This window comes from Copidosoma floridanum, unplaced genomic scaffold (genome assembly GCF_036245765.1).
Source record: "Copidosoma floridanum isolate Cflo_tuat_1 unplaced genomic scaffold, Cflo_Japanese_pri ptg000007l, whole genome shotgun sequence".
Lineage (NCBI taxonomy): Eukaryota > Metazoa > Arthropoda > Insecta > Hymenoptera > Encyrtidae > Copidosoma > Copidosoma floridanum.
Genome location: NW_028321884.1, coordinates 14888269 through 14904971, shown reverse-complemented (window position 1 = coordinate 14904971; position 16703 = coordinate 14888269). Strand labels below are relative to the sequence as shown.

At 30.8% G+C, this 16703-nt stretch overlaps 1 protein-coding gene across 1 annotated transcript; it reads left to right on the top strand.

The window, feature by feature from the left end:
* Positions 1-546: 546 nt before the first annotated feature.
* Positions 547-15997, top strand: LOC149375435 (uncharacterized). The gene is made up of 4 exons (XM_089589111.1): positions 547-578; positions 12458-12653; positions 12741-12800; positions 15821-15997. Exons 2-4 carry the CDS (start codon positions 12462-12464, stop codon positions 15995-15997), a joined length of 429 nt encoding a protein of 142 aa, XP_089445237.1. The 5' UTR covers positions 547-578; positions 12458-12461.
* Positions 15998-16703: the final 706 nt, after the last annotated feature.

The window sequence follows — 16703 nt, the reverse complement described above, 5'->3', positions numbered from 1 at the left end:
ATCGATCGTGCTAGATTCTCTTGATCGAAAATATGCAGAATTCCGATCAAGCTGAATACACTTGCGAAACGTGGGACAGAAACGTTTGATATAACTATAGAAACTTGGACCTGAAAGTTCAAGGTAATGGTATGAATAATAAAAATAATAATAACAACAACAATAACAAACAATGATAATAAGAACATTACTAATAATAATTGTAACAGTAACAATATTAGGAATAGTAATACTATACCAGCAAGTCTCAAAAAAATAATTCCTCATTACATAATTATTAGTGCCAGAAATACCTACCATAAAAGATACAAATATGAATATCACAGAAATTGTCTTGGGGTAGAAGGATGCTTTGAATACTATTACTCTATTTTGCAAAACCAAAGGATCACCAACATCTGGTTTTATGTGGTACAAGGATGGTGAGCCCTTAGAATCATCGGAACAATTCAGATCATTAGACAATAATTAAAAATATGAGATAATATATCTTTTGGACAGTGACAGTGGAAATTGCTCGTGTCTTGCCAGAAATCACTTTAGGGAAGTCCGAAAATCTCAAAAATTCGTGGTGAAAGGTATGAAAACGTTACATGCATTATTATATCCTTTTATATAAGGAACTAGCAGCCCCCCGTCTCGGCTTCGCCCGAGACTTACTAAATAAAACACCGTAGTGTGTTGACATGTAATGTGAAACATTTTCAGTTATAAATTTTACACATATTCCTGATACATCTAAGAACAAAAATCTTCTTATTGAAAACATATTTTTTCAAAATCCTTATAGTTTATTTGGTTAAATAATGAGGTGTAAAAATTCGAAAAAATTATTATGCTGAAAAGTACCGTGCGTTCTTTATACGATAAAATAATCGGTGGCCATAAAAAGCCGTTGATTTACAGTTTTCCCCGTGTAATTCACGAAAACGGTTATTTTTTAAAGCTGTTAAGATTTTAAACCCCCAAAAAATTTATATTAAAAAAAAATTTTTTTTCTCATATCTCACAACTTTATTACCAGAGCAACAAAGTCCTGAAACTTAAAACCTACATTTTTATTGCCACAAAAACACAAATACATTTTCTACTCATTAAAAAATCTGAAGTAGGATTTTTAAAGATTTCAGAGATTGCTGTGAGGGAACAATGAAAAGCTAATCTTTCACGTAATGGACTCTTTAGTTGTCAATTTTGACGCTGCTGTTTCAATCTCGATATATTTTCTGCGTCAGTTTCTTGACGCCTAAGTAAAATTGTATTTATTAGATACACTTGAAGTTTTTCTTCCGATTCACCCTCTTGCGACTTTTGGCATGCTTAAAATTTGTGTGACCCCTAAAGCATGTTTTCTGTCAACTTTGTTAAGTTCTAATCCATTTGTTGGCAAGGTAGTTCGACGTCCGATGGCCCTAAAAAAGACCGGTGAGCTTTTTAAGTTAACTCTTTCTTGACTGCAGTTAACAGCAATTGTGACTGCCTGGATACCTTAGGGAGATCTTCTCTGGCCTGCTGTTAAAAACCCAGACTGATCGGGAGAAAAATTAAAAAGTCCAAAGCTTTGGGGCTAGTTGTAGTGCTCTTTCCCAACGTCTCCCGGTATAACGTCAAAGACGTTGGTGTCTAAAGCACCTTTTTTATTTGCAGATTCAGTTGTTTCAGTGATCTTAGATGGGGAGATTGGTTAGTGATACTTGTCCAGTGGAGGCTGTCCCGTTGGCTCAAGTTTTTTTTCCTAAATAGCTGTTATAGGTTTGCCCAACGCAGACTCTGGAGAGGATCAGTGATTCCTGGTTGAATGCTTAGAGTCGAGAGGGTAGTATAGGGTCGTCGGTCCCCGGGTTTTCCAGCCTCGCGAAGAACAACTCCGCAGGTGACGTTGTGCGTCTGCTAGTGAATGGTTGACTTGGTTTAATAGTGCCCGTCTTTAGTTAATATTGTCTTTTAGTCGAGGAATTGCTTCCGGAAATAGTAGTAAAAATGTATTTGTTGGCAAGGTAGTTTATACTTAGGTGGCCCCTAAAAAGAACCGATGAAATTGATGGTTAAGTAGGGAACGTAAATACCTCTAATGGCCCTAAAAAGCGCCAGTGGTAAAACTTCCAGGTTATTCTTATTCCTGATGATGAAGAGCTGGCTACGGTTGCTTGATTCTTACCCTGAGAGTCTCGATATACGGAGACTGCGATAGAGGGAGGTGAGCTGCTGACCAAAGAATATCTTGTCTCGGGTCGTTCCCCGGATAACCAACCGCTCATCGTTAGACGAGAACATGTGGGTAAGCGCATTGGGGACGCGACGACCAAGAAGGTAGCCGTTGTGGCTGCCCGTGCCCCTCAGAGCTGTTTTCCCTTGCTTACATTTGTAGCCACAAATTCTCTAACTGCACCCGGTAGAATGGTGGGACTGCCACACAACTATGAAGAGTTGGTGCAGATTGTGCTCTTGCTAGATATGTCTCCTGGTATTGTGGCAGAGACGGCATCAGTTGGAAATAATTTTTTTTTTTTTGATCGCACTCGTCGAGATTCAGGGTGAATGGACACCTAGGTCCCTTTCCCCTTAGAGAAGAGTGTCGTCCGTAACCGAGATACCCAGCTGCAAGACTATTATGAGCATTCTCAATAGAACTCGTTGAATTGCCGAATATCGACTACAACACTATGGAGACGCTCCAGCCTATTATAACCACACTTATTTAATTATGTTTCAGGTAGCTTCGATTTTATTTCGACGCCACCTGGCGGATTTTACTGAACTAAAGTGAAAAGCTGGCATATTTTTGCAAAACTTTGAGCTCATTTATTGCTATTGTTATTAAATTTTTTAAGATAAAAACTATACTAAAACCATCTAGGAAGTATTATGAATCAGTGTGCAAAATTTCAACAAAATCGGTTCAGTAGTTTTCGCGGTTAGCGATTACAACGGTTTTAGCGCTTCTGCTTTATATATTAGTAAGATAAGATAAGATTATCTGTCTATACTATATATATATATAGACAAAAGTGAGATTTAGTTCTTCGCAGCCCCCTCCCCTCTTCAGCAACCTCTCAATGCGTATAGTTGTTTGCTTATTTTTTCGTAATTTTTGATGTAGAAATACTTTAAGCAACCTCTTTTTGCTCCTCCTACCTTCCCCTCTACCATCGCTTATTTAAGTAATCTTTTCCTTGTCCATCTCAACTATTTCTGAAGATATCATTTTTAATTATTAAAAAATTCAACGGAATATTAAGAATTAAACTGACTAAAACAATCAAGCTCTAAAAATAAGAAATATCTACGCAAATATATATATCTACCTATCGTGTGTGGTGAATCAAAGGGGTCATTCTCAGCATAATTTTTTTGGTTTTTTTTTGGTAAAGGTTCTAAAAAAAAAATATTTTAGTATCTAACTTATAGTTACATCTTATTTCTAAGATTATAGCTAGTGTTACGTAGGATAAACAAGCTGGTAAGGAGGTGCGACACGAAAAGAACTCAACTCGTTAGTCAATTATTTATTAGCTTCTTGAAGGCAGAGGTGTGTGTGTTTCGCGCGGTGTTTTCTACTTATCGTTCGGTCTCTTGCCTAAAAGACGCTCGAGTGCCCCGATTCGTGTCTCGCAGGGCCTTATATAAGCTCTTTCCCCCTATTGGTGTCCTTTACTAGCGTAGGCTTGTCGTTACTAGGGTGAGTCAGTATGATATGCCCAGCATATCGTTCATAACACTAGTTCAAGTAATAGAAAAATATTAAATATCCAATTATTTTTGTATTAAATATTACCAATTCTTATTTGACAAATGTGAATCACGTTAACATCAGTTCAATGACAACATTCATATCGCAAATCAACCAAAAAAAAGTGTGATAAAATTTAAAATGTTTAAATATAACTAACGTAGTAACAAACATTTATTATTATTAAATTATAAATATACTTCTAGAATACCCAAAAAATATGCAGTTTCATACGTCTTATTGATTTTAGCACATTGTTTATTAAGAAGAAACGTCACTAATCTAACATAATTATTTATTAATTCAATACTTTTCTTACTTTGAACTGTTTTGTGATTAATGCAAATTAAAGTTTGTTAAAAATTTACAAAAAAAAATTGAATATTTCAATTATTTTTTATGCAATAAATATCCTGGGATGATAAAAAATATAAAAAGAACTAAAAATTACTTATCTTGTGGGGTACATTGCTGTGGGGTAAGCATCTTGTGGGATACTTGCCAATTATCATTCAAAATCAAAACTCATTTTAATTGATATCTTGTATGCTGTAAGAATGATAGTTACGGTATTTGCAAATGTACGAAGTTCTTATTTTGGCTCTTATTACAGTTATTATTATTCTTATCATAATAATTATCATCGTTCTCCCGACTATTATTGACATTATCATTATTTTAATTGTCGTTACTATAGTTATTATTACGATTGTTATTATTATTATTATTATTATTATTATTATTATTATTATTATTAATATCATTATCATTATTATCATCGTTATGACTATCATATATTATTATCATTATCATAATGATCATCATCGCTATTTATTATCTCATTAAGGTCAACATAATTATTATTATCATGTAGCCCCATTGCTTTACTCAGACTTGTTTACAAAAATATTATCTTATAGAATTATAAGTTTCTCGTTAAAAAAAAAAAAAAAGATTATTTAATGAATTGATAGTGTAAACAACGTTCGTAAAAAATTAACGAGATATTAATCAAAAAATTTTATTTTCCTCTAAGATTTTTGTTAAAAGTTATTTGTAAATGTTTGTATAACTTGAAACCCGTATTATTCAAGACAAGTAGATGCTTTAATTTTGATATCTTATTACTATTTGAGTAAAACAATTCATATTTGACACAATGTAAGAATAATTTAAATGCAAAAAATAAAGTTCATAAAAATATGCAACCATACTTTACTAAGAATAGAAATAATATGTCCAATCAATTATTCAAGTAATAATAATTATAAATATTCTTTTTTCTGCTTCACCATGTACTAAAATTCTTACTATTAAGCAGTTTATTATAGTCAGGAAAAAATTAAAAGTAATTGTTCTTGCAAAGATAAAATGATGTTGTCACCTGTAGGTTATTAAAAAAAAAGCATTCAAGGCAGCCGTTATTTTGAGATAGAAAATTTATACAATTTATCGGGTTGCATGATAGATTGTTTGGTTTTGTATCATTTAACACGAATGTATTGCAAGAAAAAAAATTATTCATAGTTTAAAATAACGCGATCAAGATTGCCATACTAATCTCATTACTTGAGTGATTTAAAGTAACAAGTCAGTTGTACATTTATAATAATATTACAGGCATTAAAAAAAACATTATTTTTGAACAAACAAATAATTGAAATCCTCAAAATCAAAATAAATGAAAGGTTTATTAGCCAAATACCGAAATATCAAATTTGTTTAATTACTAATATACATAGTTTTCTACGTAAAAAAAAACAGAAAGGCAGTTATATGAAATGCAACATCAGTATCAAAATCTATAACGACTAAAAATCATGACATTTGTAGTTCTTCAAAAGATGAGTCAATTAACATTCCAGATCATACATAATTAAATAAGTTATCATAATTTGTAGACCCAATGGTATATATTTGTTAGTGTTTTCTTAGGGATTTTTAGGTAGGACTAAAAACACTTTTGAATATAATAAATGTGAAAAACATATTCTGATTTACTTTTATTGTATGCACTGTGTTTACTAGTAAAAACTCAACAAACTTTAAACTATTAACATACATTTATATTGACTCGTAAGGCATATAGCAATACAAAAATTCAAATGATATATAAGTTACTATTTCGTATATTAAATTCGAAGACCCTTATTTTAAGTTAAAGCAGGGTGTCGCCTAAAGGAGTGCGCATGTCGTAGAGATTTACTAAAATACGTACACACATGCTTAAGATAATATAACTAAAACAATTTGTAAAAATCTTAGGATCTGCAGTAGTTTGTTTTTCAGTGTGTCTCCAACTCCTTGAAAGTTCTTAAGCTACATGGATTTTCAAGATACGAAGTAGGCTATTCACTTTTTTTGGCTTTTACATCATCTCAACCGTAATTGACATATTATATTTTTATAGTCTTCATGGAATTTAAAATATTATACAAGATTATATATGTCTTATTAGGATGAAACTTCTAGCTTCCGCAAAAATAATATGTAAAATTTGCTAACCATGCTTCTTGGATTTATTTTTGTACCTATGATACGGATGTACATAAACAATAGAAACTAACTTTTTATTATTCTGCACAATGACAATTTTTCATAAAAAGATATATAATAGTTGCTATTTAAATACTAAACTATATATCCTGAAATAATTCAATACGTTGCTAAAACGAATTTTGTTACTTTCAAAAAATTAAATAAAATTAGTTTTGTATTCCACAGTTACATTGTGTTCATGCATAGTAGCAAATTATCTATCTTTTAAACATAATTACATAATCGTTTCTCACTTCTGCTTATTATTTTATGCAATTAATTTTACTTATTTAGTATTTATATGTCAAATTAATTGATTTGTTTGAAATTGTTATTACTAAACAGGTTTTACTTATGGCCTTAAGTATCATTTTCTCAATGGAAACTAATACATTTTAATCAATTGAATTATTACTTCAAAGATTTGATAACAAGTAACGTAACACTTTACATGAAAAAAAAATTCATCATCGCAATAATATCACATGTATCATATTATTTGTTAACTGAAAATTTAACTTCTCAATAATTAAACTGTAATTGTTTGTACCAGAAATATTATGATTTGTGTAAAAATAAGCTATCAATAAAACTACATTCTAGAAAAAAACTATTCTACGACCGTTTCATTCTTATTGTTAAAATTCATTTATATCATTAGTTTTCAAGTAACAAAATTACGTACTAATTGAATATTTGTGTATGCATCAACAATTATTGTTTTTCCTTATTACGCACAATAACATCATAAAAATATTTAGTAAGAAAATGTAGTATTAACCAAAGGATATTTTATTTGCAATCAAAATTGAAATATTTGTACAAAAAATGTTTGCATCCTCTTTTAAAAATTCTGATTTAATCGTTATTATTCTAAGTGGTGACAATAATAATAATAATAATAATAATAATAATAATAGTTATTATAATAATAATTATAATAACAATGCCGATAGTTATAAAATTTATGGCAACAATAACATAAATGATAATGTTTACAATAATGATTTTGGAGCTCTTTATAGCTACAGGATTTGTTTGTGAAATCAGAAGTCGATTTTTCTAAGTTTTAGATGATTGAACTGAGGACATCGTCTGGACAAAGATATAGTATAGGATATACACAAATGATTTATATGACTTGCTTACTACCGTCACGATTTTTTGGCAAATGACTGCCCGATAACTTATCTATGAGATCCACATAGTGACCAACCCAGCGTAAACCTCATGATGGTTCATATCATATAATAATCCGTACTAGTTACTGCGTTATAACATGCTTTTTGAGGACAAGGGCTATGTAGTTCGCAGCACACTAAAATGGCTTCTATAAAAGTTTGCATGATCTATAGGTGCGTAATTTATCGAAAATTTGATAAAATACAGAAGGAAAGAACAATCACCATTTTAAGTCAATGAAACATTGAAGATATAAATAGAGGGAAAAAAAATTATTTAGTTTACTCCATTGCAAAATTTTATTATCAGTTCCACTTGCTCCACGTACCTCTAAAGCAATTGTGTCAAAAAAACATTGTCAAACACAAAATGTCTACATAAGACAATACTTCCATTAACTTAAAAGCATGTAGACATTACCCGTACTTTTGAGGAGAGATCCAAAAGCAAACCAGGTGTGGGTCTCAGGACCCCCGGCAGATGTGAAACTTTCAACTTACATGTTATTAAGATTGGTATAACAGAAACTGAGAAAATTAACTTACACCTAATTTAAATAGTTTTTTAAATAAGTTACTAATGTTACATCTGATTCGAGCATTCAAGACATCTTATCCATATGATCTCTCCAACAAGTTGGCAACAACTAACACACACTATAATGAATGAATCTATGTTACCAACATTTTACAACGCAAAGCCAATTCTTTGCCAGCTGATTTAAAAGCCAACAAATTTGTAGTACGGGAAATGTACGCGAGTAGTGCGGGTAACACTTTGAATCATAGATCGTACTGTAGGCAGGCTTCCGCGAAATTTTAAAATTCCAAAACATGGAAGAGATGAAAAGTCTGTTTTTTATATAAAAGCAGACAATTAATAAAACAATAAAAAATGAAGTAGCAATAAAAAAAAACATTTTTTTCTCTAGTGGTTTAATATGTTTTTTTTTCTTCAATGAAAATTCGTTTTTCATCATTCAGGACATTAGATTGGAAAACAAATCACTCAAGATTAAGTATTAATGAAAAATAATACTAAATAAATAATAAAATGGTGATTTCTCGCGTTTTTGCATGATAATACAAAATTTTGTGGTTATCCTGACAAACGGTAAATACAAAAGTTGTAGATCTTTCTATTATCTACAACTATTACGTTTAATTTTTCTTGATACGAGGTACAGATATCATTTTCTACTAAAAAAACATTTTTTTTAACCATTAAGTGCTACATAAATTAATATTTTAACAATAACAATTAAAAAGTCTCCAAATCTTGAAATAATGATTTTTACGTAAAATTTGACGCAGAATACGATTGTCATAATAAAAACTCGATTCATGTTGGTGGCAATTGTTAAATATCAATTGAAACAATTAAATTATTAATAACTATATTAGTTTGTTGATAATTTTTTTTTTCAATGTTCAACTCGTTAGCTACGAAAGTGCCATTGGTGAGAATTTGGTAGCTTTTAAGGATTCAGAGCTATACATTGTTTGAAATGAGTCTCCAACCACTATTATGACATTTGTTACAACTAATAAAATTGAAAATAGGCGATAAAAAAAATTCCTCGGACACGTATCTCTAATTTTTTAATATAGAAACTGGAAAACAATTTTCAGCTGAATCGGAGAGGTGAAAATAAATTTTTAGCAAAATCCGTTCGGTTTGTAAAAGAATGACCCATGTACAAAAACTGAATAGTGTTACGTGGGATTCTAAAGGTTCGAGGTGCTTAATAACAACGCGGCAGTTAAATTCAATCAATCACTTTATTGCTGTATTCCTTGAGGGAAGGCGCTTTGCGATTCCGAGTTACTTGTTACGACTATCCTCCTTCTAGTCCCGACGTTCTAGAGCCCTGTGGCCACTGCTGCGGGCCTTTTTATGCTCTTTCTTCCCCCACTTGTGCTCCTTCCTAATACTAATAGCTGAGGCCCATCCCACGTAGTATGTTTCATACTGTACGTGACAATAGTTTCACTAGGATCTCTACGATTTTAAAAGTTTTTTACTTATACGATTTAGTAATCAACGAATTGATACGCTTTTTTCTCGATACTTCTTTTTATTGTTTTAAACTTCGTTTTAGTAAAACTCTAAAAATAATCATGGGGTAATCAAAGTATTAAAGACAATTTACTTTGAATTAGAGAAAAAATTATTTTTTGGATTATCGTACATTTCTCTTTTCCTTAGATCACCTTTGTAAAAGTCATTAATAAATTTGAAATTAAAATAACGGTGTAGATTTTCAGTTATATTTTCGAGCAGCATCGGAGTAGTTGTGTTATTATTTGTCCAACGTGAACATCAAACTAAAAGAATGTACATTTATTTATTCATCATTTTTTGTTTGAGGTAAAATGCTGTAATCTGTAATTTTGTCAAAAAAGTGTTATTTGATCTTTTAAAATTTTTTACTTATTCATAAAAAAAAAACACATAACCGTAGTTATTAAATGCTTTACTGGCCATCACCTTATTTTACAGCCCTTAAAGTTTAATAGGAAATATAAAAAAATGTATGACCACAAACCAATAGACGGAAAGAACCGAAATGCTGTAGGGTTTTGTGCTTGTCATAAATTGTTAGATATTCTTATTAAAAAGTATCACCATCAACTAACATGATAACGAACTTATATTTCATGTCTACCAAATTATTAATAAGATATACAATATCGTTCAAGTCAAAATTTTTATGTTATTGTAATTGTATTAACAAATTTAACCATTTTGAAGGTAACGAGTATGCGTATTCCAATGAATTTTTAGGATATAGTAATTAATATTATAGTTTTTTATAACTGTACTGCAGTATTTTTATAAAGAACCACTAATTGCGAGTACATGAATACAAGCACTATTTGAGATTCTTTGACATAAAATTGAAAAAAATCATTGTATTTTTCCATTGCTACCTAAACTTCTTTATGATTCTCTGCGCACTACGAGAAATGTTCCATAAAATGAACCAATACATGCGTTAGAAGTTTTTTAAATCAACACTACAGCACAAAGTGAATAATACATTGAACTATCCTTGACCTTGACATGGTAACCACCATCCCCACCACCACCACTCCAAACTAATCGAGTATTGAAGTCCATTGCTCCCACCAATTACAATGTTTAGTGAGGCCACGTATCCACTCGCAGCAAATAAGAGCTACTTTTGCTGCTACTCTTTAAATTCGACGACCAATCTACTTTGACTCACGAGCTTTTTTTCTCCTACCTCACTTGGGTTAACGCGAGCTCAACCAAGTGCTTTTTTCTCCTACACCAGCAAGCTTTAGATATTTTTGGCTTCTTGTATTATTTTATTCACGAGTGTTCAGACTATGTATTGATCTTTCGTGTCTAGTATGTCGATATGTTTATAATAAAGAGATTTTGTTGCAGATGATTTATATAAAATTAGCATTTTATAAAGACATGTAGACGTACCTACGCGTTATGGCATCTGATTCAATTCTTCTTGCACTGTTGGGTATTACATTGGTTACAAGTCGACAGCTAGAAGAGTTTTTACATGAAATGCATGCAAAAAACACGCTGTCATCTGCTACTTAATTATTTTAACTGTTTTGACCAACATTTTCAGAGTATAGAGATATTAGTGGAGCACGAAGAGCTGACCTTAAGAGTTGCGAAAATTGAAGCAATTCCTTACCAAGCTCCACTGTATTATAGCGTGACACTTTTTTCTCCCTTTTTTTTCTTGTGTAGTAGAGACACCCTGACGTTGGTCTTTTTTACCAAGGAGATAGAGCTTGTTTTTGCCTTTTGCAATGCTATCTTTGGAGAATTGAGATACTCTACGTCCATCGAAAATTTATCTCTACTGCTAAGACCAGATTTCTCGTTGTCGGAGCAGTTTCAAAAGATATTGTAAATAAATTTGATAGCAAAGAACATCCGTAACCATTAAGCTGAGGTATGTTTTGGTCAAATTGACGATTTCAACGACATTACCCTTTATTTTGACACTCACACGTACGTGAGATAACCCATGGTAACTCTTTTTATACGCGCAGAAAAGAATTACAAGAATTTTGAAAGTAAAAGCAATGGTAATCCTGTGATAATTTGTCATTACGTTAATTTTTACCATAAATGTTCATGAATTTTTATGGTACTTTACAGTAATTTTTATGATAACTGTAAAATTTATCCAACATTCACTATAATTTTTACTGTTCGGCAACGGTAAAATTTTCCCTGAAAGTGAATATAGCTATAGGCTGCAGGGTCACGTGGTCTGTAGGGAAGTGCTGACCAGATATCTCTGTTGTAGTGGGCTATACAAACCGTATGAGAGAACGAGATAGACAAATATCCACACAGGTCTATAATTTGTAGGTTAGTCCGCGCTTTAGCAGACAACTGATCAGGTGCTCGGCTTTCCCCTCCAGCCAATGTGACCCTGCATCCTACAGCTATATATACTCTTTCAGTGGAAATTTTACCGTTACCGTATAGTAAAAATTATAGTGAATTTTGGATAAATTTTACAGTTATCATAAAAATTACTGTAAACTACAGTAAGCATTCATTATCATCTACGGTAAAAATTTACGTAATGACAAGCTATCACAGGATTACCGTTGCTTTTACGGTAAAAATTCCTGTAATTCTTTTCTGCGTGTGCAAATCTTCCAACAGTAATTACGAAAGGTATGACGTAGAGTAACGTCATCTAAGCCTTTTTTTTACAAAAAACAGTTGTATGAAACAGATTCAAAGAAAGTTTATTAAACATTTATCAACAACAAAGCACCTACCTAAGCGCATACTAGCAAGTATCATTAATAAATTCATCCACAGAAATGTTGAGTGAGCAAGATATCAATAGGTATTAGCTATATACGACAGTGATGTCATGAACGTGACACGTACAGCAGAAATACTGGAAACCATTTCGTTGTTCGTTAGTTGCTCATGAGACTTTTCTAATCTAGCACCTACGCAGTTACATAATTGTATTTGTAGAAAAATGTCGGATGAGCACTATCGTATGGCAATGGCAATCCTTGTGGGAGATTATGACCAAAGGCACGAGGTTGGCGTCTCTTCTTGTGGCCGTGATTCTCATTTGATTACCTATTCCAGCAACGCCACCGAAGAGTCGAGGCAATTAGACCTGAAACCCAGCAAAGATTATTGCCCTTTACCTATCAGTAATCAGGTAAGGCTATTTGGCAATTGCATTTCAATATTTAAATGTCTCTAAGATTTTTTCTCAAAACTGAACGAAATTGTGGTTTTATGCAAGGAGGTACACGAGACGGAGTTGGATTGCGCTGAATTTGACAAAAACACAATTAAGGTCACTGTAAGTATCAAAATGTTTTTCTTTGTCCTTCTTCTCATTTATTTTTTAAACGTTTTATGTTTTGCATGGTTTATCCTTAAATTAAGTAGAGAAAGTCGATGAGAATTTTCTAATATTCTGGAAGTAGAAAAAATGTTCAACTGTCAAAACTCTTGTAATAAAGTGTAATTAATGGGCATAAAGTAAATCTCATCAAAAAACTACTGGGCGGGTAAATCAAGCCTCGAATAACGTTTAATAAGAAATTCGTGCACTGCGACAAAAACTGTTGGGATCTTTTCTTATAATGATCAGAATACATCGAAAAAGGGTTTTGGGACGTAATCGTACCAGTTTTCTTTGTTGTAAGACAAATAATGTAAATAGAGCGGAGTTTTTCTTTGAATTTTGCTTACAACTTGTTTTGAACCATCGCATTGCAAAAGCAGCCGAAGATAATTTGTTCATTATTTGATAATTTATTCATCAGTACTAGTAAAATTAAATAAATTCTTTTTTTTGATTAGGTGTAGAGCAAGACAAGTGCATAAATCTCCATCTAAAGCTTTAACTTCACAACATGATTAACTTTAACATTTTTTAATAAAATTATCAAAAATTCTCAATTCGTAAAATACTACTAATAGAAATCTTTGATGACGCGCAACAATTTTTATCCAATATTTAAGATGATGTCACACAACGATTAAATAAAAAACTCATTTATTTACTCTAGACCTTACTATGGCAAACTTTAAATATGGATTCGATTTAGGATACCGACTAGAATAACAAGGATTATGGATAATATTAAAAATTTTGTTTACACAAACAAATTGTTATAACTCTGTCTTTTATTTTTCGGTGTTGCAACGAATCTCACTTGATATAGTATATTTGTATACGAATTAAAAATAATAACTTCAATAATGTATTTTTAACCATATTTATCAACAATTAAGTGTTTATTACGATTTTTAATATTAAAACTCTTTTTCAACTTATAAAAGTTTTACTAATTATGTACGATATATCTTGTTATTCAGAAGGGGTAGCAATCGTTACATTAATTCATAATACCTAAGAAAAAGAAAATATAATACTTTAATACTTTGATGTTTTATACATTTATGTGTCTCCTCGCTAAATAAAAAATTGATATAGTTTTATAAATCCATGTTATAATAAATCATTACATTAAAAAAAAAATTTGTTATGTAATTACATACACTTTAAACAAACAAGTCTGCACGTTTATCGTATTATATAAAATACATGTACAAATAACAAACAGTATTTTACATTTCTCGTTTTTTAGGATTGGAGTGTACTTATAGTCTCTACCACTAATATGAGTTACGCCGGCGTATGGAAAGTTATCAAAATCATTGTTTTTAATAATACCGTTAACGATTCCGACTGTCTTGTGCTCTATTCTCCAAGTTATTTCTATTACGTCCTCATCCTCATATTAACTTCAAGACATCTGTTTTTTTTGGATGACTTTAACTTGTGCCTTAAAATTTCGTCAGAGCAAAAAGCGTTAGCACTTATAAATCGTCCATTTTCAACATAAGACAGATTTTTAATTTAGTATAAAGGTTACCTGTGTGGCTGAAATGGTGTACGTGTGTGTTTATATTTGCAATTTTTTTGACTTACTCAAGTTATTATAATTCAATTAGGCTCAACATTCGTCAGTTGTTTTGGGTTGACTGTCTAAGCTAATAGTTGAAATTTGGATAAGTTTTATTTAAGGAAAAAATTTTTCTAGCATTTTTAGTGCTGTACTCTTGAAAACTTATTTGTATGTTATAACAAAATAACATTAAAATTCTATCCTATTGTAACACCTTTTCTTCGCTGCCTTCTAAATTGGTTGTGTCTCACATGCAAGATAAAGTATTTTGCACAAATTCAGCCACTCATTTCCTTTCTTTTCCCATCCTTTCTTCCATACACAAGCAATTTGTTTTAAAATTATATTAAGAATAAGCAGCCGCGGAGTGGTAACAAAAAGTAAGGCTCATAAAAAAAATACACTGCAAGAGAGAGCCCTTAAATAATGCTTTTTTATAAGTACGAAGTATGAAGTAATTGGTAGGCACCCTCAAATTTTCGTACGTGGAAGACAAAATCAAACTTTTTCTATGCATGCATCGATGACTTAATTCATGCAACCTGCGGTTCTATATTGATTTATGCTGTTAATTTAAGTCAAAATTATTTACTGTCTAACTGTAAAAATTGATTTGATAATAATTATTGCTGGAAATATGTTATTATAATTTTTTTAATCGTGTTAAAATATATTTTATCAAGTAAAATTAGTTGCCACACAATAAAATACAAGGCGTCAAAGTTATAGTAATTTATTGTGTTGCAAATTTATTTTATAAAAAATTGAGATTCAAATAAATAACTAATATCTTTCTTCGACATTACAGTTCTTGGTATCTTTGGAAAAAGTCATCTTAAAACTTTCATCTAGCTTTGCTGTACGTTTAAGGAACAGAAAATTACTTTTGAACAAATTAATCGTTTCGTAATATCACTTTTAATCGTACATAAAAATCATTAAGCATGGTTAACGATCCCTTAAAAATGTAAGAAAAACTAAATTTTGAAGAAATGTTACTAAAAAGGGGTAGATCTATGAAACTGTAAAATTCTTATTTTAAATAGTATTTTTTGCACTCTTTTTCGCTATCATTTTGCGATAAATTGACTAAGACAATCTTACCAGCATCCTTTAGGAAACAATCAATTAAAAAAATACATTTTACTAAGATATTTTTTAATATATAATGCCCCAAAAAAATTACAAGTATAATAAGAAAGGAAAATCTGATCAATTTTTACTGTTTGTTTAATAACAAAATAAGCCAGCACGGTTATGCCCCAAAACTATTTTTTATATATTCTAATTATAACATAAAGTGATTTTAACAAATTTTGTCGTAGTTAACAGAAAATTTCTTATCACATTTTTTATCCAACTGTCTATACTTGTCAATTAAAACAATATTTTTTTCGTTTAGGTCAAAGGTACATCGATATTAGTTCATGGTACTAAAAAAATTCAACTAAACGAAGCTACAATGACGGTTGGCATTCCCGATCAGTGTGATATGGATAGAGTCGAGGCAGGATTCCGCTCCGACGACATCTTGTATATTCGTTTCCCTTCAAAGAATAAGCCAGCTGTTGAAGTATAGACAGTTAAAAGTGTCAAAAGTTTTTAATAATTTAATATCTAAGTAAAAGAAATAAAAAATGTTAAAAGTAAAAGAATTAAGTGATTGTACTTTATTTAAAAATCTATTTTTTATCTACAATTCTAGAAAATATGTTGGAGTTTTTGTAGTACTGAGCTCATTCATAAAAATAAAAAATAAACAAATAATAGTTGGAAATCTTTGTGAGCTGTCTATAAGTTTAGACAAGCTGATGACATATTTGTCGAATAATATAAAGAAATTACTGATCACATTACCCTTCCTTGCTATAAGGGCTGATATAATTTTTGGAATTCGAGGATCAAAACAAGGTATCACAATTGAAAAAATACTCACTGAATCGTCATAAATAAAACTCTGATTCATACTTCAAAATTTTGTTTTTATTCTAAGATTATAGAACAGTCTTATACATTTCTAGTACAAAAAACTTTTTTTTTTACTTTACACTAAATATCACAACTTTTTTATTTGCACTTAAAATCGAAATATATTTAATTATCGTATATCAATATGACAACTACTGGGTTCTCAGCTTTTCTCTTTCAATTGAGTGAAGTTTTCTTTTTATTTACTATGTTCTAAACAGATTAATCGTATGGAATATTACAATCATTTCATAATTAATGCCACACTTTTTTTGCGATAAATGATATAAGTATGCGTCATATTAATGTCTTATTCA

Coding starts and splice junctions, on each gene's coding strand:
- LOC149375435 (XM_089589111.1), top strand. CDS start 12,462: ATGTCGGATGAGCACTATCGTATGGCAATGGCAATCCTTGTGGGAGAT. Junction 12,654..12,740: donor CTTTACCTATCAGTAATCAG/GTAAGGCTATTT, acceptor GTTTTATGCAAG/GAGGTACACGAGACGGAGTT. Junction 12,801..15,820: donor AAAACACAATTAAGGTCACT/GTAAGTATCAAA, acceptor TTTTTCGTTTAG/GTCAAAGGTACATCGATATT.